The following is a 27807-nucleotide window of genomic DNA, read 5'->3' as shown; positions in this document are numbered from 1 at the left end:
GAAATAAGAGTGAAGGAAAAGGTGTCGACCTTTGCTGCTCGAAAATTATTCGCCAGTCGACAGCCCACCGTGCCTCAGACAGGCAAATACAGCACTGTCCTTGCTTCTCCTCGGCCAACAAAGGAGGCGGCCACGCAGACTTGTGACCTCACCTTTAGTGCCACGGTCGTCCGATCGGCCAGCGCAAAGATCGCCCGTTCAACTTCACCACTTTCGCCTGCCCACTCTTTGGCTCACCCCTCGTCGGGTTCTGCTAAATCTCGAGCCCAAAAGTCAGACACCAAGTCTTCGAAGAAAGAGCATACTCGTGAAGAGTTTTTACGTACGGCAACTTCACCACCATCGGTTCATCCTTCCTCTAAACCTCATACTTCCAAGAAGGCTACAAAGAAACCCAGTTCCTCTCCTCTGCCAAGGCGTGTCCCATCCACAGCGCCACCTGGCGGAAATCGCCCTCGGCCGTCTTCTGTGTCGCCAAGGCGCACTGCTGGTGGCCGGTCAACCGGCCGATCGCTGGTGGCAGGAGCTGCTCCTGACCAACCTATGGATCAGGATCTTCTGCCTTCGGCTGAATGCCATTCCATGCTGTCGGTCGCAAGCTCTGAGCAGTCGTTGAGTTGACAGCACCCTTGGTCACATTCCTCCATTTTCTGTTCACCCTATGTCCATTATCCACTGGAATATCCGCGGCATTCGAGCCAATCGGGATGAATTGTCGATCCTCTTACGATCCTACTCGCCGGTCATCTTCTGTCTTCAGGAAACAAAGCTGCGTCCAAATGACCGCTTTGTTCTCCCTCATTTTCAGTCCGTCCGATATGACCTCCCCTCTGTGGAAGGCACTCCAGCCCATGGAGGACTCATGATTCTTCTCCATGATACTCTCCATTATCATCCAATCCCCTTAGACAGTTCCTTCCAAGCTGTCGCCGTCCGTCTTTCCCTTTCTGGATACACGTTCTCTCTTTGTACTGTATACATTCCATCGTCCACACCAATGGCACGAGCTGATCTCCTTCATCTTCTTGGTCAGCTTCCACCCCCCTATTTGCTGGTTGGGGACTTCAATGCCCACCACCCGCTTTGGGGATCCCCACATCCTTGTCCACGTGGCTCCCTATTGCTAGACGTCTTCCACCAAGCGGATCTAGTTTGCCTCAACACTGGGGTCCCCACGTTTTTGTCTGCCTCCACGACAAATTTCTCTCATTTGGACCTTGCGATCGGTACTGTTCCGCTTGCTCGGCGCTTCGAATGGTTCACCATCGATGATACACACTCGAGTGACCACTTTCCATGTGTCCTTCGGCTGCAGCCTCAACTGCCATATATGCGCCCGCGACGCTGGAAGTTTGCCCAAGCCGATTGGCCACTTTTTTCGTCTCTAGCGACATTCGATGACCGTCGCTTTCCCAGCGTCGACGATGAGGTCACACATATTACCGACGTTATTCTTACAGCTGCGGAACGTTCAATACCACGCACCTCCGAATTGCCCCGGCGCCCCCCAGTTCCTTGGTGGAACGAGGCATGCCGTGACGCAATACGTGAGCGGCGACGTGCTCTTCGCATTTTCCGTCACCATCCTACTTTGGCCAACTGTATCCGATATAAGCAGCTCCGTGCGCGATGCCGTCGCGTCATCCGCGATAGCAAGAAGGCAAGCTGGCAATTCTTTATTAGCTCCTTTAACACCTTCACTCCCTCCTCGGAAGTTTTGAGTCGGCTTCGACGGTTCTCAGGCGCGCCTAGTTTCTCCCCGGTCTCTGGGCTCACTGTCGCGCATGATACCTTAGTGGACCCCGTCGCAATTTCTAACTCATTGGGACAGCACTTTGCTGAGATCTCGAGCTCTTCAAATTACCCGCCAGCGTTTCTCCCGAAGAAACGTGCAGCGGAAGTGCGACATCTTGCTTTCTCCTCTCAAAATCACGAAAGCTACAATACTGTTTTCTCCATGCGGGAACTCCAACATGCCCTCTCTTCTTCTCGCTCCTCCGCCCCAGGATCGGATGGTATCCATGTCCAAATGTTGCTGCATTTATCCACCCATAGTCTGCGTTACCTCCTTCGCCTTTATAATCGAATTTGGACCGACAGTACCTTTCCCAGACGATGGCGGGAAGCTATCGTCGTTCCCATTCCGAAACCTGGAAAGGACAAACATCTCCCCTCTAGCTATCGCCCCATTTCTCTCACGAGTAGTGTCTGTAAGATTTTGGAGCGTATGGTGAATAACCGTTTAGCTTCGTGGCTGGAATCACGCAGTCTTTTAACACCTGCCCAATGCGGATTCCGAAAGCATCGTTCTGCAGTTGACCATCTTGTTGCTCTCTCCACTTATATCATGAACAATTTTCTCCGGAAACGCCAAACGGTAGCAATATTTTTTGATCTGGAGAGAGCATACGATACCTGTTGGAGGACAGGCATCCTCCGCACACTGTTCTCTTGGGGCTTTCGAGGCCGGCTGCCCCTTTTTCTTCGCGAATTTATGGCAGAGCGAACATTTAGGGTGCGGGTGAACTCTACTCTCTCCCGTACTTTCTCTCAAGAAAACGGGGTACCCCAGGGCTCCGTGCTGAGTGTTGTACTGTTTGCCATCGCTATAAATCCAATTATGGATTGTCTCCTTCCTGACGTCTCGGGCTCCCTCTTCGTGGACGATTTTGCGATCTACTACAGCTCTCAACGGACCAGCCTTCTTGAACGACGTCTTCAAGGATGTCTCGATCGCCTCCACTCTTGGAGCCTCGAAACCGGCTTCCGTTTTTCTCCCAGTAAGACCGTTTGTATTAATTTTTGGCGACGTAAGGAGTTTCTTCCGCCCTCCTTACATCTAGGTCCTGTCAACCTTCCGTTTTCAGACGTCACTAAATTCTTGGGTCTTATGTTTGACAGAAAACTGTGCTGGTCCTCCCACGTTTCCTATCTTTCGGCTCGCTGTCTGCGAACGCTCAACACCCTCCGTGTCCTGAATGGTACCTCCTGGGGAGCGGACCGAGTGGTCCTTCTCCGCCTCTATCGCGCCTTAGTGCGCTCGAAATTGGACTATGGAAGCATAGTCTACTCCTCTGCTCGGCCGTCTATTCTTCGGCGTCTCGACTCTATCCACCACCGTGGATTATGTTTAGCGTCTGGAGCTTTTTACACTAGCCCTGTGGAAAGCCTTTATGCTGAGACTGCTGAACCTCCGCTGTCCAATCGGCGAGTGGTCCTTCTGAGCCGTTATGCTAGCCATCTGTCTTCCATGCCTGCTAATCCTGCCCATGACCCTTTTTTCGACGCCTCCTTTGATGTGGGGTATGCAGGCCGCTCCTCCTCCCTACTACCCCCGGGAGTCCACTTCCGTCAACTGCTCCATTCTCTTTCCTTCCGCTTTCCTAAAACCTTCTTGACAACTTGGGGTACAGCACCGCCTTGGCTCCGTCCCCGGATCTGTCTGCTCCGTGATCTTTGTCAATTTCCCAAGGATGGTACACCTTCACTTGTTTATCGTCGGGCATTTGCTGCTCTATGTGCACAAATGATGGACGCCACCTTTATTTACACCGACGGCTCGAAAACATCGTTGGGTGTAGGGAGTGCCTATATTGTTGGCGACGCCCCAAATCACTTTCGGCTTCCCGACCAGTGTTCGGTTTATACTGCGGAGCTTTTCGCTGTTCTCCAGGCTGTCCACTACATCCGCCGCCATCAGCGGATACAGTACGTAATCTGCTCAGATTCTCTCAGCTCTCTCCTCAGTCTCCAAGCTCTTTACCCTGTGAACCCTCTGGTCCACCGGATTCAGGACTGTCTGCGCTTGCTCCACCTGGGGGGCGTCTCGGTGGCGTTCCTCTGGCTCCCGGGACACGCTGGTATCTGTGGGAATGAGGCGGCTGATATAGCAGCCAAGGCTGCAGTTTCTCTTCCTCGGCCAGCTATTCAGTCGATTCCCTTCACCGATCTACGGAGCGGTTTATGTCGCAAAGTTGCTCATTTATGGCATGCGCATTGGTCAACACTTCCCCGCAATAAATTGCGGGAAGTGAAAGCCCTTCCTTGCACTTGGACCTCTTCCTCCCGAACGCGTCGTCGGGAGGAGGTAATTTTAGCTAGACTCCGGATAGGGCACTGTCGTTTTAGCCATCGACATCTTTTAAGCGGCGATCCTCCCCCACTCTGTCCCCACTGCTCTCAGCTGTGGACGGTACGACACCTTTTAATTGAATGCCCCTATTTTAATCCGTTACGCTCCCGTCTACAGCTATCGCCTGATCTATTGTCGATTTTAGCAGATGACACGCGCTCAGCCGACCGCGTTCTCCAGTTTATTAGTGACAGTGAAATGACGTCAGTCATTTGAAGTTTTATCGGGGACCATCAACCCCTCTCTGTAGTGGACTTTTAAGCCTTGTTTCTGCTTTTAGTGTCCAATTTTTTGAGTTTCGTTGCCCTTTTTGCTGTTTTCCATTTTCAGTTTTTATTATTTCCTCAGTCACGGACCGGGCGCTAATGACCATAGCAGTTTTGCACCCTCAAACCAAAATAATAATAATAAACCTTTCGTACGGTGTATGTCAAATTGAGAATGTCTTGTCTGGAGGAGGGATATATGTCAGCCATGCACCTCCCAGGCCCTCAGTTCATCAACACACCTCATGATGGTGACATATCTGCTAGACAAAATATTGTGCCCATTGGACACTATGAACAGACAGTACACCCATGGACTATTCAGCCAGTGTGAAACAACTCATCCAACCAAATGATTTTCTTCCATTCCTCTATAGTTGAGATTTAAGGCTTTCAGCTCCACATCTTGCTGTCACAAGAATTTGCATCACTGATGAGTGGTTTTGTAATTTCAGGTTGCTCAGGAGTTCCTTGCTTCTGGAGCTTCCTACACGTTGTTTTGTAGTGGAGAAGATTCGAGAGTTCGGCCAGTTCTGCAGTGATGTTTGCAACTGTCATCCCCTTAATTTTCATCACACTCTTCTTCAATGACCATCTACCACAATCACTCAACACATACTTTCATCTGTGTTGTGACTTAATGGATGATATTTTCCCACTTGCCCTGTATTCAGTATAAATCTTCAACACAGTACTTCTTGAAATACTAAACACTTCAGTTACCTTGTCATATGGAGGCACCCACCATATGATCACTATCAGTTTGCCCATGTTCAGATTCACTCAGCTCCAACCTAATGCACTCACAACTGCACAGAATACTCTCCTGACAATGACTTGACATTTTCAACATATTGAGGATATTGCACAGGTGTCAGGTATGACAGCACAACCTGCAGACCTGGCTATCATCTGCATTTATGCACCCATGTTTCCATGTTTTTGTCCAGCCACTTGCAAGTGTCCCCTTTTGCCACACCTGTGGCATGTTGCTCGCTGATGGGACCATGCACTACATGCATTGTGGAGGAGGCATTATTAACAGCTAGGTAATGGCATTGCTGCTGATGTGGTCTGTCACTACTGATGTGGTTGGTGATGCACCATTGAGTATGTGAAGGTGCCACCAGAGATGGTATTATGTACCTAATGATCTGTGCTGGAGAGTGATGACATAGGCTGCAGCCCAGTCTGCATAAGATTGATTGGGACATTTTCCTTGCTGCTGGCATTCTAATTTGGCTGCAATTAAAAGTTTCTTCATCAAAAATGTTCATCTGATAAAGACAATATTCTAAGCAACTCATGTCCTACAGGATTCTTTAGTAACTCTAGTTTCTGTTTTGGGTGATACAGTTTGAGATTTCCTGGCAAGAACATGGCCTGTTGTCTTTCCATGTCAGAAATTAGGCAATTTTAGAATGCAACTGGAATTGTTAGCAGTAAGCAGCCCACTCTTCACTTTGTTCATTAAAAGGTGTAAAAGGCATAAACACAGGTGGCACCGAGGATATACCTGTTGCATTTGCTAATGCTTGCTCTGTATGTAACATTGCTGTTGTTAGTTCTTGATAACTCCATGTGGTTTACATTAGTTAATTGCTGTAGTTGCTCTATTGCTGAAGACCCTTAGTCTTGCCTAATCACAAAATGTTCAAAGTCTGATTTGCATGCATCACAGATCCTGAGTTGTAACCAATTTTGTAAGGTGATATACACTCAGAACTAATGGATACTTGTCCCCATTTATTCAACAAATTGAGATATGTTACAGCATGCTCCCTGGAGCAGTGAAAACTATTTTAAAGTAAGCCATGAACCCAAGTCCACTTCACCCACTGTCAATGTCCAGCAAGTAACTAACAGAGTCTGAAGGGTAAATGCTCATAAATTCACTCCATGGTGAGAACCAAAGGACTAATCAGCACACAGTTCCACTGTATCAAAATTGTGACAGAATTACAACTGTCCCTGGACCGATTTATATGCAGGATTCTGGTAGGCATGACCTCGCCAAAGGGCAGTATTGGTAACAAGTGCCAACTGGATAGTGGCACCATGACAGTAGACAGCAGTATTGCACCAGCTACTCCATTTCCATAGTGATATTGGTTGGTGGCACTACACTGTGCAGACAAAACATACTTAATCTGGCAACATTACTGATGAAAGGTCAAGAGCTATGGGATTTCTGACATTCCCAAAGGTAGTGTTATAGCCACTTTGCTGTTTCTTATCAATATAAACGATTTGGGAGACACTCTGAGGAGCCATCTTAGGTTGTTTGCAGATGACACTGTTGTTTGTTGACTAGTAAAGTCATCAGAAGACCAAAACAAATTGCAAAATGATTTAGAAAAGATATCTAACAAAGGAAAATCCAGGATGGAATGTAACAATATTACAAAAAGGGAAGTTGCTACTCACCATATAGCGGAGATGCTGAGTCGCACACGCACACGCACACACACCCTGCACCCTGCAGTGTAGTTTCATTTGCCTGAGATTGGTAGTTGTGTGTGCAAGTTGTTTTTTTTGTGTGTGTGTGTGTGTGTGTGTGTGTGTGTGTGTGTGTGTGTGTGTGTGTGTGTGTGTGTGTGTGTGTGTGTGTGTGTGTGTGTGTGTGTGTGTGTGTGTGTGTGGGTGGGTGTGGGTGCATGCGCGCGCGCATGTCTGTCGTCTATTATTGACGAAGGTCTTAACAGCCAAAAGCTTAAATTTTGAGTCTTTTTGTTGTGCCTATCTGCGACTCAGCATCTCCACTATATGGTGAGTAGCAACTTTCCTTTTCATAATATTGTTGCAGAAGGTATCTGTATGGTGCAAAACTTGGCAATTGACCCTAAATAACGAAAAGTGTGAGGTCGTCCACATGAGTGCTAAAAGGAATCCATTAAACTTCAGTTACATGATAAATCAGTCATATCTAAAGGCCATAAATTCAACTAAATATCTAGGAATTACAATTACGAACAACTTAAATTTGAAGAAACACATAGCAAATGTTGTGGGGAAGGCTAACCAAAGACTGCGTTTTCCTGATAGGACATTTAGAGAATGTAACAGATCTACTAAGGAGACTGCCTACACTACACTTGTCCATCCTCTTTTAGAATATTGCTGCATGGTGTGGGATCCGTACCAGATAGGATTGACAGAGTACATCGAAAAGGTTCAAAATATAGCAACACGTTCTGTAACAACACGAAATAGGGGAGAGTGTATCACTGAAATGATACAGGATTTGGGATGAACATAATTAAAACAAAGGTGTTTTTCTTCATGGAGCAATCTTCTCACAAAATTCCAATTACCATCTTTCTCTTGCGCATGTGGAAATATTTTGTTAATGCAATTTGTTCTCAATGTAGAAACGTCTACAGACGTTAAAGTAACCTCTGGCGTGCCACAGGGGAGTGTTATGGGACCATTACTTTTCACAATATATATAAATGACCTAGTAGATAGTGTCTGAAGTTCCATGCGGCTTTTCGCGGATAATGCTGTGGTGTACAGAGAAGTTGCAGCATTAGAAAATTGCAGTGAAATGCAGGAAGATCTGCAGCGGATAGGCACTTGGTGCAGGGAGTGGCAACTGACCCTTAACACAGACTAATGTAATGTATTGCGAATACATAGAAAGAAGGATCCTTTATTGTATGATTATATGAGAGCGGAACAAACACTGGTAGCAGTTAATTCTGTAAAATATCTGGGAGTATGCATGCGGAACGATTTGAAGTGGAATGATCATATAAAATTAACTGTTGGTAAGGTGGGTTCCAGGTTGATATTCATTGGGAGAGTCCTTAGAAAATGTAGTCCATCAACAAAGGAGGTGGCTTACAAAACATTTGTTCGGCCTATACTTGAGTATTGCTCATCAGTGTGGGATCTGTACCAGATTGGGTTGACAGAGGAGATAGAGAAGATCCAAAGAAGAGTGGTGCGTTTCGTCACAGGGTTATTTCGTAAGCGTGATAGCGTTACGGAGATGTTTAGCAAACTCAAGTGGCAGACTCTGCAAGAGAGACGCTCTGCATCGCGGTGTAGCTTGCTGTCCATGTTTTGAGAGGATGAATTTCTGGATGAGGTATCAAATATATTGCTTCCCCCTACTTATACCTCCCGAGGAGATCACGAATGTAAAATTAGAGAGATTCGAGCGCGCATGGAGGCTTTCCGGCAGTCGTTGTTCCCGTGAACCATACGCGCCTGGAACAGCCACCATTGGGTGGCTTGCGGAGTATAAATGTAGATGTTGATGTAGATGTAGATAGGGAGAAACAATCACCATGATAAAATGAGGGAAATCAGAGTTTGTACAGAAAGATATGGGTGTTTGTTCTTTCCGCAATCTATATGAGACTGGAATAATAGAGAATTGCAAAGGTCATTTGGTGAAAGCTCTCCCAGACACTTAAATGTGATTTGCAGAATATCGATGTAGATGTAGAAAAGCTGACATCCAGGTCTACAATTATTTTGTAGTTAGATAATGACTGATAGTATAATTCATAAGACGTACCTTTTGATACATTTCACATCTCTTCAAAGAGATCTTCCTTGAAACATTTTGTAGCATTTCCTATGACACCATAAAATATATTTACTGGAAAGGATACCATAATTCTCACAGTTAAAATGCTTTTAACAGTTAGAGGAAATACTAGAATCCTGTATTTTATTTCCCTGTGAATTAAGCACACACTCACTGTATGTATAAATAACCTTCTCAATATCAGAGCCCTTTAGAAAACCCAACAAAAGTGTTACTTGTTTGAGATGGCTAAATGCAGTTATACACAACCAGGCCTAAAATATTTGGAATTACTGACAAAAATTAAATTAGGCATACATTTTACAATATTTTCTCCCAGTTACTTTAGAGAAGTTTAACTTAAACATATTTCAGACAACCAGCATGTTATAATCAATGATTAGTTATGTCTATAACTTAAATGTTAGCAAATTGTCCAGAATATTTTACAGAATGTTTCTGTGATGATGAAACAACAGTTCATACATGAAAGAGAGATACAAGTGTATCAATTTTGTATATGGAACTCTGATCTAGAATTGACTAAGTGTAAAGTTTCATTTTTACTGTGTCTCTGCTGACAACGATAAAAAACAGAGTAGACTTATTTTTGTAATTATTTTATTTGTTTGCACAGCTTGCTCACAGTGCTACATTCAGTACTGTTGTTCAGGTGGCATGTCACAGTTTTGAGACATGTGTGCTATCAATACACAAAGTACCTGTTCAAACAACCCTGACAACTGAACAGCCAGCTAGAGTTTTTGCCAAGAGATTCTCCTTTAATCTCAACAGTTGTCTTCTGTACAGGTCTTTTAATACAGCTCCCCTAGAAGGCATCAGATGTCAGTAGAATAACTTGGCTATGAAACAAGACCTCCTCTTTCTATTCACTTTTCATGGAACATGTGATGCAGGTGTTCATGAAGAAGATGTGCAAAGCAAGTGAGAGCTCCATCATGTTGCAAATATATAAGTACACGAATTTCGAGTGGAATATCTTCCAACAGCATGGAGGAATGTCTTTCAGGAACACAGTCCACCTGTGCAGTTAAGCATGGAGGAGGCAGACATTGGCCTATTAATCAATCACTGGATTTGCGTGCTTGCAAGTTCAGTGCAAATCTGCACTGATGGCTCTTTGCAACTGTAGTGTGGAGATTCTCAATGGCTCATACACACTATTTTGATTTTCATAAGTCTGAGAAAACAAGATTTATCTGAGAAAACCACATATGCAGGAAAATGAGGATCGACAATATGGTGTTGTGGCCCTTGTTGGCTGAACACAACACTGACTCTGAAGCCAGCAGAAGATAAAATTTGCTCTTTCTTTGAATTTTATGGGGCATGGTTGATTTACAGATATAACATTCTATACAATGCTCTGCACTACATTATTTCATGTTCAACTGATAGTGTTGACAGAAGAATCCATCTGAGCAAATATTGCTTCTTCCAAATTAGGAGTCCATACAGTTCACTGTTTTTCTCACTCTTCATTATGTGATAACAGCTGGAAGAATCTTTAAAATGTGGCATACATTGGATGTCTCCTACATGGCTCCTTGTCCTGATACAGCCTGTCAGCCTCCCCATGTACAAAAACCATAAGATTCTTTAACAAAGTACACCATTGCATTACGGTTAATCAACTGATCAGTTAATCTTGTAAACTCAAACTGATGTCTTACAGCCTTATACATCAGAACTGATCATCTTAGAAACCAAATTATGCTATATTTATTTTACACAAGAATGAGAAATCTTAGATTTAATATTTGTGCCCTATAACCCAAGTGAAGTGCTCCTCAAGGCTTGGGACAAGTAAGAAAGGGAATACATTTTCAATTAGAGATTACTTTATGATATGGTCTCAAAGACCTCATTATTTATATTTTTAACAGAAACATACATTCAATGTGTGATTCAGCAAGGAAATATCTTTGCTATCTTGTACCTAGATATCAGAAAAGGAAAGAAACACTAAATGGACCAACCAAGATATAGTGCACCTATGTTGTTTCAGATTGCTCTGTAGCTGTTTTGATTGAACTAGCACCCATTTAAAAACCCATAATTTATTGTCGCAGTGTCAACAATGAGGTCTGCAGTTTGCTAAAAAATGTATATTTTATGCAAAAAGTTATTTAATTTCAGGATACTGCTATATTTAGAGAAATAATTATAATTAAATTATCAAGATAAAGAATTGTGATGTATGGTTCATGGAAATGATAAATGTGTGACTGAAACTATTACCCTTTTGGCTCAGTACCACACATACACTTATTATTGACAGTAGGATCATATGAGGTATCAAGCAAAATTTGTGACTGGAATGAGGATTTCGTAGTAGGGAGGATACAGTATATTACATAGGATGGAGAGTCATTGACAGATGTACAATAAACTTCAGGCATGCCCCGGTGAAGTGTGTTGGTACCCTTGCTGTTCATGACATATATTAATGAACCAGCAAACAATTAAATAGTAACTGCAGACTTTTGCAGATAATGTATAAAGACTTACTGTCTGAAACAAGTGAATAAGTGGTACAATGGGAATTAACTTCTATCATTCATTTCACAGTGGCTTGGAGTATGTAGATTTAAATGTAAATACAGAATATAAAAAGTGTCAGTCTAATATAAAATTTAATTTCTTCTTACAGATTGTCGGCGAGGAGCTGTTTCGGAATTTGGCAATCACGTGTGCTGCTGTCTTTGCTGTAACACTGTGCTTGATTAAGGGCCCAAGAGCTGTAGTATTGGTCAATTTATGTGTGATACTTACTGTAACTGACCTCATTGGGTCAATGTACTGGTCAGGATTAACAATTGAAATTTCTTCATCTCTGATGATTCTCTTGTGTGCAGGATTGACAGTTGATTATGCTGCCCATGTTGGACATGAATATGTACATGCTAAGGGAACAAGAAATGGTAAGTACTGATAATTTCATTGAGACTACCTAAATACATGGGTGACCATTAAAATTGCAATGCCAGTAAGGATAGCAAATAATGAAATTGTACTTATTGTCTGTATACGGCATAGTGGGAAGATTACGCAGTTTACTTTGTTGTTGATATACAGGGTGTAAAACTTAGTAGACAGAACTGCCATCTCTGGCAGCAACAATTGCTCTAACCCAGATTGCCGTTTAGTCAAACTGAGCTTGGATGGGAAACAAAGGTACATTATTCTGTGCTACTTCAACTCTGGCATAGAGCTCATCAATATTAGTGGCTGGCAAATGGTTGCATACCAGTCTTCAGCAAGCCATGACCAGATGTTTTCAGTGGGTGAGAGATCAGGAGAACATACTGACAACAGTCAAACGCTCTCTACAGGAGGTCCCTGAAGGAGTGATCAATATTCGGGGATATGATAGGAACATTCATTTGAAGCAAAAAACTTCATATGGACAAGTGCCCTATTCTAAATGGTTTCCAAGATAGAATAAATTTAGTGTACATTTGTTTTTGGTCTAGTGGTGAGCACATACATGTCTTACCCACCTAACCACATTGACGTTTTTTTCTAGTCCAGCCTACCTTGTTGCTTTCAACCTCTTTGCTGAGGGTATCTTTCTGCCATTAAGCTAGCCCACTGAACGCTCAATTGTCGATGATGTGTTGTGAGTGAGGTAGTATGAGAGATTGAGAACATACCTCAGAGAAGCATAAGTTAATTGTGTTTGTATATGTGCTGACTAAAATGCCACACATTTACACCAATGAAGAATATGTAAATATGATCTACACTATGTGATCAAAAGCATCCGGACACCTGGCTGAAAATGACTTAAAAGTTCGTGGCACTCTCCATAGGTAATGCTGGAACTCAAAATGGTGTTTGCCCACGCTTAGCACTGGTGACAGCTTTCACTCTCACAGGCATATGCTCAGTCAGGTGCTGGAAGGTTTCTTGGGGAATGGCAGCCCATTCTTCATGGAGTGCTGCGCTGAAGAGAGGTATTGATGTCGGTCGGTGAGGCCTGGCATAAAGTCGGTGTTCCAAAACATCCCAAAAGTGTTCTGTAGGATTCAGGCCAGTCCATTACAGGGATGATATTGTCATGTTATTGTCTGCCACAGGCAGTGCATTATGAATAGGTGCTTGATCGTATTGAAAGATGCAATTGCCATCCCCAAATTGCTCTTCAATAGTGGGAAGCAAGAAGGTGCTTAAAACATCAATGTAGGCCTGTGCTGTGATAGTGCCATGCAAAACAACAAGGGGTGCAAACTCCCTCCATGAAAAACATGACCACACCATAGTACCACCACCTCCGAATTTTACTGTTGGCACTACAAACATTGGCAGATGACGTTCACCGGACATTCGCCATATCCTCACCCTGCCATTGGATTGCCACATTGTGTACTGTGATTCATCACTCCACAAAATATTTTTTCAATGTTCAATTGTCCAATGTTTATGCTCCTTACACCAAGCGAGGTGTAGTTTGGCATTTACCGGCATGATATGTGGCTTATGATCAGCCGCTCTACCATGAAATCAGTTTTCTCACCTCCCACCTAACTGTCATAGTACTTGCAGTGGATCCTGATGCAGTTTGGAATTATTGTGTGATGGTCTGGATAGATGTCTGTCTATTACACATTATGACCCTCTTCAACTGTTGGTGGTCTTTGTCAGTCAACAGACAAAGTCAGCCTGTACACTTTTATGCTGTACATGTCCCTTCATGTTTCCACTTCCTCATCACATTTGAAACAGTAGACCTAGGGATGTTTAGGAAAGTGGAAATCTCACATACATAAGTATGACACAAGTGTCACCCAATCACCTGACCACGTTCGAGATCCATGAGTTCTATGGAGCAGCCCATTCTGCTCTTCCACAATGTCTAATGACTATTGAGGTGGCTAATATGGAGTATCTGGCAGTAGGTGACAGCACAATGCACCAAATATGAAAAACTTATGTTTTTGGGAGTGTCTGCATACTTTGGATCACATAATGTATGTTTACAGCTTCCACTTTGGTAGTGCTCATGTTGTTGTCAGATACTACCATTGGCAAATTCCTGATCGTAGAGTGTTCAGCAGGGGTTTCAGCGCATTGTGAGAAGTCAATGTACCACAGACACATGTATCACAAACATTACATGCAGAAAACTTGTAGCCATTTCATATACAGTGTGTTCATGATCTTCACAATGGCAATGATGCCACAAACTTACATTTTCTCACTGCTTAAATGACAACTGTCATGTTGCCTCCATTAGTACTATTCACTGATGAACCCACATTTACATGGAATGGAATCAGCAACACATGTAATAACCATCAATTGATACAGTTAAAACCAATTGCCAAGTTTGGTTTTTGGTCAGTGTTTGGTGCTGCATGACCAGTAACATGTGATAGGTCCAGACATTTCTTGCATTTTTTGTAAAATTCATTTGCGGAACACCTGAGGATGTTTCTTCAACTGCACAGACTTCAGTGTACTTCCGGCATGATGGAGATCCTCCACATTTGACCAGACATGTGAGGGAAAATCTCAACTGCAGTTACCCTAATTGCTGGATTGGTCATCTACCTCTACATCCATACTCCGCAAGCCACCTGACGGTGTGTGGTGGAGGGTATCTTGAGTACCTCTATCGGTTCTCGATTCTATTCCAGTCTCTTATTGTTCGTGGAAAGAAAGATTGTCGGTATGCCTCTGTGTGGGCTCTATCCTCATGGTCTCTTCACGAGATATACAAAGGAGGGAGCAATATACTGCTTGACTGCTCAGAGAAGGTATGCTCTCGAAACTTCAACAAAAGCCTGTACCAAGCCATTGAGCATCTCTCTTGCAGAGTCTTCCACTGAAGTTTATCTATCAGCTCCGGAACGCTTTTGCGATTCCTAAATGATCCCGTAACAGAGTGTGCTGCTCTCCATTGGATCTTCTCTCTCTCTTCTATCAACCCTATCTGGTACAGATCCCACACTGGTGAGCAGTATTCAAGCAGTGGGCGAACAAGTGTATTGTAACCAACTTCCTCTGTTTTCGGACTGCATTTTCTTAGGATTCTTCCAATGAATCTGTCTGGCATCTGCTTTACCGATGATTAATTTTGTATGGTCATTCCATTTTAAATCACTCCTAATGCCTACTCCCAGATAATTTATGGAATTAACTGCTTCCAGTTGCTGACCTGCTATATTGTAGCTAAATGATAAAGGATCTTTCTTTCTATGTATTCACAGCACATTACACTTCTCTACATTGAGATTCAATTGCCATTCCCTGCACCATGCGTCAGTTCGTTGCAGATCCTCCTGTATTTCAGTAAAATTTTCCATTGTTACAACCTCTCCATATACTACAGCATCATCTACAAAAAGCCTCAGTGAACTTCTGATGTTATCCACAAGGTCATTTATATATATTGTTAGTAGCAATGGTCCTATGACACTCCCCTGCAGCACACCTGAAATCACTCTTACTTCAGAAGACTTCTCTCCATTGAGAATGACATGCTGTGTTCTGTTATCTAGGAACTCTTCAATCCAATCACACAATTGGTCTGATAGTCCATATGCTCTTAATTTGTTCATTAAACGACTGTGGGGAACTGTATCGAACACCTTGCGGAAGTCAAGAAACACGGCATCTACCTGTGAACCCGTGTCTATGGCCCTCTGAGTCTCGTTGACGAATAGCGTGAGCTGGGTTTCACACGACCGTCTTTCTTGAAACCCATGCTGATTCCTACAGAGTAGAGATCTAGTCTCCAAAAAAGTCATTATACTCGAACATAATACGTGTTCCAAAATTCTACAACTGATCGACGTTAGAGATATTGGTCTATAGTTCCGCACATCTGTTCGGCGTCCGTTCTTGAAAACGGGGATGACCTGTGCCCTTTTCCAATCCTTTGGAATGCTACGCTCTTCTAGAGACCTATGGTACACCGCTGCTAGAAGGGGGGGCAAGTTCCTTCGCGTACTCTGTGTAAAATCGAACTGGTATCCCATCAGGTCCAGCGGCCTTTCCTCTTTTGAGTGATTTTAATTGTTTCTCTATCCCTCTGTCGTCTATTTAGATATCTACCATTTTGTCATCTGTGCGACAATCTAGAGAAGGAACTACAGTGAAGTCTTCCTCTGTGAAACAGCTTTGGAAAAAGACATTTAGTATTTCGGCCTTTAGCTTGTCATCCTCTGTTTCATTACCATTTTGGTCACAGAGTGTATAGACATTTTGTTTTGATCCACCTACCGCTTTGACACAAAACCAAAATTTCTTAATATTTTCTGCCAAGTCAGTACATAGAACTTTACTTTTGAATTCACTGAACGCCTCTCGCATAGCCCTCCTCACACTAAATTTCGCTTCGTGTAATTTTGTTTGTCTGCAAGGCTTTGGCTATGTTTATGTTTGCTGTGAAGTTCCCTTTGCTTCCGCAGTAGTTTTCTAACTTGGTTGTTGTACCAGGTGTGTCTTTTCCATCTCTTACAATCTTGCTTGGCACATACTCAACTAACACACATTGTATGATGGTTTTGAACTTTGTCCACTGATCCTCAACACTATCTCTACTTGAGATAAAACTTTTGTGTTGAGCTGTCAAGTACTCTGAAATCTGCTTTTAGTCACTTTTGCTAAACAGAAAAATCTTCCTACCTTTTTTAATATTTCTATTTACGGCTGAAATCATTGCTGCAGTAACTGCTTTATGATCACTGATTCCCTGTTCTGCGTTACCTGTTTCAAATAGTTCAGGTCTGTTAGTCACCAGAAGATCTAATATGTTTTTGCCATGAGTCGGTTCTCACCTCAAGGTAGTTTTCAGATAATGCACTTAAAAAAATTTCACTGGATTCTTTGTCCCTGCCACCTGTTATAAACGTTTGAGTCTCCCAGTCTATATCTGGTAAATTAAAATCTCCACCCAGAACTATAACATGGTCAGGAAATCTATTCAAAATATTTTCCAAATTTTTCTTCGGGTGCTCTGCCACAACAGCTGCTGAGCCAGGGAGCCTAAAGAAACATCCAAGTACCATGTTTGAGCCTGCTTTAACCGTGACCTTCACCCAAATTATTTCGCATTTCAGATCTCCGTCAATTTCCTTCAATACTATTGCACTTTTTATTGCTATAAACATGCCTCCCCCTTCACTGTCCAGCCTGTCTCTGTGGTATACATTCCAATCTTTATTTATTTATTTATTTATTTATTTATTTACTGATCCGTGGGACCACATTAAGGAGAAGTCTCCATGGTCATGGAACGAGTCAATACATGAAATTATAACACGATTGTAGAAACAGATAAAATGAAATAGAAGAAACATATTCAGTTGTAGATTGTAGAAACAGATAAAATGAAATATAAGAAACATATTCAGGCAACAAGTCGTTAGTTTAAATAAAGAAAATCGAGAATGTAACACTGGAATTTGCTTAATTTTTTAGCTCTTCCAGGAGCTCCTCGACAGAATAGGAGTAGTGAGCCATGAGGAAACTCTTCAGTTTAGACTTAAAAGTGTTTGGGCTACTGCTAAGATTTTTGAGTTCTTGTGGTAGCTTATTGAAAATGGATGCAGCAGAATACTCCACTCCTTTCTGCACAAGAGTCAAGGATTTGCAGATTTGATTTCTGCCTAGTATTAACTGAGTGAAAGCTGCTAACTCTTAGGAATAAGCTAATATTGCTAACAACAAATGACATTAAAGAAAATATTTACTGTGAGGGCAATGTCAAAATTCTCAGACTATTGAATAGGGGTCGACAAGAGGTTTTCGAACTTACACCACACGTAGCTCGAAAAGCCTGTTTTTGAGCCAAAAATACTCGTTTTGAATCAGAAGAATTACCCCAAAAAATAATACCATATGAAATAAGCGTATGAAAATATGTGAAGTAGACTACTTTTCATGTTGAAATGTCACTTATTTCAGATACTGTTCTAATGGTAAATAAAGCGGCATTTAGTTTCTGAACAAGATCCTGAACATGGGCTTTCCACAACAGCTTACTATCTATCCGAACGCCTAGGAACTTGAACTGTTCCGTCTCGCTTATAATATGCCCATTCTGTCTGATTAAAATATCAGTTCTTGTTGAATTGTGAGTTAGAAACTGTAAAAACTGAGTCTTACTGTGATTTAGCATAAAATTGTTTTCCACAAGCCACGAACTTATTTCATGAACTACATTATTTGATAGTGTTTCAATATTACACACAAGCTCCTTCACTACCAAGCTGGTGTCATCAGCAAACAGAAATATTTTTGAATCACCTGTAATACTAGAAGGCATATCATTTATATAAATAAGAAACAGCAGTGGCCCCGGCACCGACCCTTGGGGAACACCCCATTTAACAGTGCCCCATTGGGACTGAACATCACTACCACTCTCAATATTGCGGAGAATTACCTTCTGCTTTCTGTTCTTAAAGTAAGAGGCGAACCAATTGTAAGCTACTCCCCTTACTCCATAATGGTCCAACTTATGCAGTAATATTTTGTGGTCAACACAGTCAAAAGCCTTCGTTAAATCAAAGAAAACACCTAGCGTTCACAACCTTTTATTTAATCCATTCAAAACCTCACAGAGAAAAGAGAATATAGCATTTTCAGTTGTTAAACCATTTCTAAAACCAAACTGAACATTTGACAGCAAATTATGTGAATTTAAATGCTCCAGTAACCTTGTATATACAACCTTCTCGATAACTTTAGCAAACACCGATGGCATTGAAATAGGTCTATAATTGTCAACATTATCCCTGTCTCCCTTTTTATAAATTGGCTTCACTACCAAGTACTTTAATCGGTCAGGAAACTGACCACTCCTAAAGGAAAAGTTACAGATATGGCTAAGTACTGGGCTAACATACATGGAACAATAGTTCAGTATTCTGCTAGATACCCCGTCATATCCATGAGAATTCTTGGTCTTTAGTGATTTAATTATTAACTCAATCTCCCTCTTGTCAGTATCATGAAGGAGCATTTCAGGTAACAGTCTCGGAACACTTTTTTCTACAAGCGCTATATGATTCCCTGTTGGGACTAGGTTTCTATTTAGTTCGCCTGCTATATTCAGAAAGTGATTATTAAATACTGTACATATATGTGACTTATCAGTAACACAGACATTCCCACTACGCACTGATTCTATATCCTCGACCTGTCTCTGCAGACCAGCCACTTCCTTTACGACTGACCATATGGTTTTAATTTTATCCTGAGGCTTAGCTATTCTATCTGCATACCACATACTTTTTGCTTTCCTAATAACTTTTTTAAGCACCTTACAATACTGTTTGTAATGGGCTACTGCATTTAGATTGTGACCGTTTCTAATGTTTTGATATAATTGGCACTTTGTTCTACAAGATATTCTTATCCCTTTAGTCAGCCACCCAGGCTGCCTGTTTGTGCTAGTACCTTGTTTTGAACGTTCTAACGGAAAGCAACTTTCAAAGAGCATGAGAAAAGTCTTGAGGAAAGCATTATATTTATCGTCTACCGTATCAGCACTATAAACATCTTGCCACTCTTGTTCCTTGATAAGGTTTACAAAAGTCTCTACAGCAACTGGATCAGCTTTCCTAAAAAGTTGGTAACTATATTTAACATGTCTTGCAGCACAAAAATCTTTTAGACTTAAAATTTGTGCATCATGATCTGAAAGGCCATTCACCTTTTTGCTAACAGAATGCCCTTCTAGTAATGAGGCATGAACAAAAATATTGTCTATGGTTGTTCTACTGTTCCCTTGCACTCTCGTTGGAAAGAATACGGTTTGCATAAGATTATATGAATTAAGGAGGTCTACCAGCATCCTTTTCCTTGCACAATCACTTATACAATTAATATTGAAGTCACCACATATAACTAACTTTTTGTATTTCCTATAAAGTGAACCAAGAACCTCCTCTAGCTTTAGCAAAAATGTTGTGAAATCGGAGTCTGGGGATATATAAATAACAACAGTAAGTAGTTAAGCTCCACTAAGTTTAACCACACCTGCACAACATTCAAACACATTTTCAGTGCAGTACTTTGAAACATCAATTGACTCAAATGGGATACCATTTTTCACATACATGGCTACTCCCCCACACCACAAAGAGCTCCTCAAAAAACTGCCAGCCAACCTGTATCCTGGTAAAGGAAGCCTCTGAATTGTCTCCTTATTTAAGAAGTGTTCAGATATATCAATAATTTCAGAGTCAACATCTATAAGCAGTTCACTAACTTTATCTCTGATACCTTGTATATTTTGATGAAATATACTAATTCCCTCATTAATCGGATACCTAAGCTTTGTCGAAAGTGGTTTCTTTGTTAGAGAGATTTCCCTTAAGCAGGAATACCTATCAGCTGACTTCAATCTAAAAAAGGTATAGCTCTAACACCCACAACTACCGGAATTTTCCCATGAGTGATCCCACCACCCCCACCTATGCTGTCACCTAAAAGCTTTGCCAACCTCCCCTTTCCATACCTGTTGAGGTGCAGGCCATGTCTAGTGAAACCCGTCCTGCTGATAGACTCCACTGAAATGTGACTCATGCCTTCTGTCATCAGCGCACCCCCAAGTCTCATGTTATTGTGCCTGACGGCTGTATTAAGATGAGGCCGATTGTGCCGCAGAAACAGTCCCACGAAATGCACATTTGTGTTGCCAGTCTGAGTGGCTATCTTTTCTTATCTGAGTTTAGAATTTCAATACTGTTTACATCAGGTTTCAGCCAACTTTCCATCCCTAGTACTATGTGGGCATTGTGACCGTTAATTAATGAGAGCAGTTCTGGGACCTTTCTATATACGCTCCTGCAGTTTACTATTACCACATTAATATTGTTATTCCCTGTTGTGTTTTGCCTACTGCTACCTTGTCGCATATCAGGACGCATCTTATTGGGCGTAGGGAGGGAATTCTCTAACCTAAAAACCCCACATGTGCATTCCACACGTACTCCGCTACCCTTGTAGCTGCTTCCTATGTGTAGTGCATGCCTGACCTATTCAGGGGACCCTACATTTCTCCACCTGATAACGGAGGTTGAGAAATTTGCACCCCAGATCTCCGCAGAATCATCTGAGCCTCTGGTTTAAGCCTTCCACTCGGCTCCAAACCAGAGGACTGCGATCGGTTCTGGGAATGATACTACATATAGTTAGCTCAGATTCCACCCCGCAAGCGAGGCTTCCCACCTTCACCAACTCCGACAACCACCTGTATGAACTGAGGATGACCTCTGAACCCAGATGGCAGGAGTCATTGGTGCGGACATGAGCACAATTTGCAGTCGGATGCACCAAGTGCTCTCTATTGCCGCCGGCAGGGCTTCCCCCACATCTCGGATGAGACCCTATGGCAAGCAGACAAAGTGAACACTGGCCTTCTTTCCCGACCTTTCAGCTATTTCCCTATGGGGCTCCATCACTCATCTAACATTGGAGCTCCCAATCACTAATAAAACCCTCCCCCCGTGTGCCTGCTCGGACCTGGCTGAAGGAGTGGCAACATGTCCACTCACAGGCAGAGTGGGTGATGCCACACGGCTAGCGTCCACACTGACCCTGTGTCTCGTGCAATGCGAATGCCACTGTACGCACCACTCCCCTTGAGGGGGATGTCTCGACAGCAGGGACTGTGGGTGAAGCATGTAGCACCTGGGGTGTACCATGCGACGCACCAGACTCCCCACTGCCGCTACACTCAGAGGCAGCAGCCTGGGATGACCACGGCGATCATCACGCTCAGCTGTTCACGAACAGTGGCCAGCTCCTCGTGCGTTTGTACATAGCAGTTACACATCCTATCCATCCTAAGAAATCAACAATTTACTGTAGAGAGTTAATCAGTTTTTAACTAGAATGCTAATTCTCTAAAGGCAGCTGATAGCTGACTAAACTGTGGTTACTAGATACTTCTTGTTGGAAACAATGAAAATAAACACCACCTGACTCTGGACTGTATTCAAAACAAACACAAAATCTATGGAACACTGTTACTAGTACTCGAAAATTAAAGCTTCCTAAAAGCAAAAACACACAGAAAAAGAAGTGACAAGTAAGAAAATCACAGTTAATATTTAAATTTATGTAGCTTGCTGCACAGCAGATGTGAAGCAGACAGCAGTTACAACAACACTCATGGTAGCACCCTTAATTGTTCATCAAGAGTGTGAGACTTTATGCAATTAAATTTTTATTTGGGGGGGTTGGATGAACTCTGAGATGTACAAATGAGAGGTGAATATGTGACATGAAATGCTTGGTCACATCGTGGAAGTTACCCATATGAACTATTGGAAATGTAGTCAAACATAACACACTCTGCAGAATGATGGGCTTCATGTTTAATACTTAGTAGCAAAACAGAACCTTCAACTCAACAATTGTGAGAAGTAATTCTGGAGGAAAACTTCAGAATTCCTCCTGAAGGCACAATTATATATCAAAACATTTTCATCCTTTGAGACTATATACATTGCAGATAAAAAACTTGATACACTCTTTTTACTACCCAAGAAAGCATAATATGTAAAATATAAAAAATCTTGTGTGTTTTTTATGACAAAAAAGACAAACTAAAATTCTATCATCATTCACAAAATTTCTGACCAACACTACAGAGATTGGCATAAAAAGACTGAGCTTCTAGCACTTAATAGCATAAAATACATTCCACAGCCTATCATAATAAGAACAAGTATAGAAAATACAAAGGGACAACAAACATCTCTGTTCTAAAACACATGAAATTTACTAATGAACTTACAAGCAAACAAAACATAAAGCAGTACCATGAGGGCATTCATTATGTATTCACTATGAGGCAATTTGCAAAAAGAACTTAAAACAGAGCAACATATATATCCATTTCTATGGCAAATGGAATAACCAGACAAATGAACAAAATAATCACCATACCAACAATATCACAGACTACAAACAAAATACATTTTTAAAAGGAAGCTATAAATAAATGTATTGTAAGAAGAAGTAAATCAAACACTAAAATAAAGTGTAAATTAAAGGCAGCAATATGTAATCTGTATTCAGTTCACAATATTTGTAGTTACATTAGTTAACATAGTTGTATCATTGTATTTTAAGCATCTGAAGTCAGAAAAACTGAAAAGAGTGTTTCATACAGGAAGCTGTTCATTATTTAATGCACATGATGAAATGTACATTTAAGACATTAACAGTGTTGTCCAAGTGATTTTTCCTGTGCTGTTGGGTAACTCCTGGGTATTCTAAGTTCTTATCATGGAGGTACATAGTTTGATTAGAGTTCAAACCAAGTCCCTTTGTTCAGAACATACTCCCATTTGTCACATGGGAACACTACCAAAAGGTGTATAATTCCACAAAGTGGGGTTTTTGTGTTTGGAATCCAATACTACCTTGGAAATGACAAAGAAAATAGTTCCAGGGCTCTTGCTCATCCCTCCAAAAAACTTCAAAATTAAACTCGGGTTCTTTGTATTTAATTTTGTAGTAAAAACTCATTAAGTAGGGCAGTCAGGTTATAAAACTGTCCTTCACTGCCCTCTGGAGGTAACAGTACAAAACAAATCACATTTTAGTGCACAGTACAAGGGCACTTACATCTTTTATAGCTATATCATCATACATCATATTAAATGGGAATTATGATAGTATTAAAATTAAACATATGCTTCTTTATGGTGTAGGAACTAGGCCTAAGCACAATGAGAAACTCAGACAGGAGAGTACTGCAAATGTTAGAATAAGGAAAGGTTCTCATAAAGGTATAATTAAAAATAATGTAAGTATATTTCATCAAAATATTGGGAGTTTAAAGAATAAAGTAGATGAGCTTCTGGTTTGTTTAGAAGATTTAGAAGCTGAGAATGAAATAGATATACTATGCCTGTCTGAGCATCACATTGTTACTGATATGGATAAGGTAAATGTAAGTGGATATAAGCTCTCTGCACATGTAATGAGAGAAAATATGGAGAAAGGAGGAGTTGCCATATATGTCAAAAGTTATCATTGTGCAAAAAGTATAGAAACAAAAAAGTTTTGTGTAGAGAAACATATAGAAGCATGTGCCTGTGAGCTTAAATTAAATAAAGGCACATTTATAATTGTAACTGTATATAGGTCCCCATCAGGAAATTTTCATCTATTTCTGAAAAATTTGGACTCCTTGTTGTGCTATCTGTCAGACAGGGGGAAGCAAATTATTATTTGTGGGGACTTCAATGTAGATTCTCTGAAAGAGGGTAATAGGAAAAATGACCTTGAAGTATTACTCGGTTCTTTCAATTTGACACCCATTATTGATTTTCCTACACGGGTGGTAAAGGATAGCAGCTCACTGATAGATAACTTCTTTATAGACCAAGATAAGTTTAACCAGATAAATGCTCAGCCTGTTGAGAATGGTCTTTCTGATCATGGTGCACAGCTAGTTACAATATATGACATAGCTCCATTCAGCAATACTAAACAGTCCTCCAAAGTGGTACGTTCAGTCAACGATTTAACAATTGCAAATTTCAGGGAAAGCCTACAGCAGTTAGACTGGGATGAGGTGTACCGTGAACCTGATGCCAATTTAAAATATAATTTATTTCATGACATTTTTGTAAATGCATTTGAAAACTGCTTCCCCAAGAAAATAGTTAAATATACTCGTAAGAAACCTTGTAAGAAACCATGGCTTACTAAGGGTATAAAAATATCTTGTAACCGCAAAAGGGAAATGTATCTGACAGCAAGAAAGAGTAGTGACCCAGAAACTATCAAAAATTATAAAAAATACTGTGTTATATTAAGAAAAGTTATTAAAAAATCCAGGAGTATGTGTATCGTGTCTGAAATCAGCAACTCTGATAATAAAATTAAAACAATTTGGAATATTATTAAAAGAGAAACAGGTCAACCAAGAGCAGAGGAAGACAGTATTACCATCAAATTGAATGAAAACTTTACGAACAAAAAGTCAGAAGTTGAAAATATTTTTAATAATCATTTTCTAAATGTTGTGGATATAGTAGGATCCAGGTGTTCATTAGAAGATGCTAGGCTGTTAATGGAAGAGGCCATACCTATGCAATTTGATACAATTGAAATCTCACCCACTTCTCCCTTTGAAATTAGGAAAATAATAAACTTGCTTAAAAGCAAAAACTCACATGGAATTGATGGCATTTCCAGCAAAATACTAAAAGCTTGTTCTCAACAGATAAGTAAGATTCTCAGCCACCTGTGTAATAGCTCTCTGGAACAGGGCATTTTCCCTGATAGACTGAAATATGCTATTGTTATACCTTTGCATAAAAAGGGGGATAGATCTGATGTCAACAATTACCGTCCAATCTCCCTTCTAACAGCTTTATCCAAAATTTTTGAGAAAGTAATGTATTCAAGAGTAGCTTCACATATCTGTAAAAATGAAGTACTAACAAAATGTCAGTTTGGTTTTCAGAAAGGTTTTTCAACAGAAAATGCCATATATGCTTTCACCAGTAAAATTTTGAATGATCTGAATAACCGAACACCACCCATTGGGATTTTTTGTGATCTCTCAAAGGCTTTTGATTGTGTAAATCATGAAATTCTGCTAGACAAGCTAAAGTATTGTGGCATGAGTGGGACAGTGCACAAATGGTTTAATTCGTACCTAACTGGAAGAGTGCAGAAAGTTGAAATAAGTAGTTCTCATAACATGCAAAGATCAGCACATTCCTCAAACTGGGGAACTGTCAAGAATGGGGTTCCACAAGGGTCAGTCTTGGGTCCTTTGTTGTTCTTATTATATATTAATGACTTGCCATTCTATATTCATGAAGAGGCAAAGTTAGTTCTCTTTGCTGATGATACAAGTATAGTAATCACACCTGACAAACAAGAATTAACTGATGAAATTGTCAATACTGTCTTTCAGAAAATTACTAAGTGGTTCCTTGTAAACAGACTCTCACTGAATTTTGATAAGACACAGTACATACAGTTCCGTACAGTGAATGGTATGACGCCATTAATAAATATAGACCTTAATCAGAAGCATATAGCTAAGGTAGAATATTCCAAATTTTTAGGTGTGTCCATTGATGAGAGATTAAATTGGAAGAAACACATTGATGATCTGCTGAAACGTTTGAGTTCAGCTACTTATGCAATAAGTGTCATTGCAAATTTTGGTGATAAACATCTTAGTAAATTAGCTTACTACGCCTATTTTCACTCATTGCTTTCATATGGCATCATATTTTGGGGTAATTCATCACTGAGGAATAAAGTATTTATTGCACAAAAGCGTGTAATCAGAATAATAGCTGGAGTCCACCCAAGATCATCCTGCAGACATTTATTTAAGGATCTAGGGATATTCACAGTAGCTTCTCAGTATATATACTCTCTTATGAAATTTGTTATTAACAACCAAACCCAATTCAAAAGTAATAGCAGTGTGCATAACTACAATACTAGGAGAAAGGATGATCTTCACTATTCAAGATTAAATCTAACTTTGGCACAGAAAGGGGTGAATTATACTGGCACTAAAGTCTTTGGTCACTTACCAAATAGTATCAAAAGTCTGACAGATAACCAACAAGTATTTAAGAAGAAATTAAAAGAATTTCTGAATGACAACTCCTTCTACTCCATAGAGGAATTTTTAGATATAAATTAAGAAAAAAAAGAAAAAAATATTAAAAAAATAAAAATAAAAAATAAAGAAAAACAAAAAACACAAAAAAATAAAGTTGTTATATTAACTTAAGTATGTTGTTAAATTAACCTAATTATGTCATGTATTGGAAAATTCGACTCGTTCCACATCATTACGAAATATCGTATTCATGATCCATGGAACTAGTATTAATCTAATCTAATCTAATCTAATCTGAGCCTCATGTTGCTTCATGCACTCAGCATTAAACTCTGACCTGGCTCAGATATTACGTGGACCAACCTGGCTTTTTTATGCATCACAAATGGCATTCCAGATTGTAAAAACAGATTATAACTAAGAGCTTTCTGCTCTAGCTTTATTTTTTTATGGTTAACTTTTAAACAGTCTTTAGGATTTCTTATATGGTATTCATTACTGATGAGAGACCTGTGATACATCTGTGAAACATCAGGCAAATATTTCAGACCTGCATCAGTGACAGAATACTATCAACTTTGCAAAATTTAGACGTGTAGTATTCAGTATAAACAAAAGAAAATTCACACATGACTATCACACACTTTGTGGCATCAGTACTTTTAATTGTGGCACTTCATTAAACTGGGTTTCCACGTGCATGGATTACCTACACATGCATGCCCCCACCACCACTCACATAAGTCAGCTTACATGTGGAAACACCCTACTTGCACACTGTTATGCCAACTTAGGCATAAGTTACGAAAGCTAAAAGAAGTGTAACTTTATTGCACATTGTCGCTTCCTCCACCATCACCTATGAGCTGCAGCAGCTAACTGAGTGGATATGCTCTTGTTTGTTGAACAGTACATGTCTTGAATAATTTGGTTGTGTACGTGTATTGTTAGTGTCATGACAAAATAATAGGTTTAGTCTTCAACTAAATAAATAAATACTTTTTAAAGTGGCAAAATGTTCTTAAACCATGAGTAGGAATCTCATCCAGCATTCAGCAATTCCTTACAATCATTTATTTGTAATAAAGTTACTCAGCACCGTTTTAAGTAACATTTGGATTTGAAAAATACTCTAACTAAGAATGTGGACTTTCTGAAATTAATATCACTGCAGAACAGTCAGCATTGTAAAAGTAAGGTAATGTCCTGTCTTCTGGCCCTAGATGGGCCAGTTGGACATACCCTTTGAATTGAATTGAATTGAATTGAA

General features: G+C 40.7%; 1 protein-coding gene across 1 annotated transcript in view; it reads left to right on the top strand.

Annotated features, from left to right (window-relative positions):
• Nucleotides 1–27807, top strand: part of LOC126248348 (patched domain-containing protein 3-like) — a 700291-nt gene that overhangs the window by 630949 nt on the left and 41535 nt on the right. The window contains exon 15 of the mRNA XM_049949258.1: nt 11613–11883. Coding sequence (XP_049805215.1) covers nt 11613–11883 — 271 coding nt within the window. The remainder of the gene's footprint in view (nt 1–11612; nt 11884–27807) is intronic.

Source organism: Schistocerca nitens, chromosome 3 (assembly GCF_023898315.1).
Source record: "Schistocerca nitens isolate TAMUIC-IGC-003100 chromosome 3, iqSchNite1.1, whole genome shotgun sequence".
Taxonomy (NCBI): domain Eukaryota; kingdom Metazoa; phylum Arthropoda; class Insecta; order Orthoptera; family Acrididae; genus Schistocerca; species Schistocerca nitens.
The sequence above is the reverse complement of the archived record's forward strand: the minus strand, read 5'-3'. Positions and strand labels throughout refer to the sequence as shown.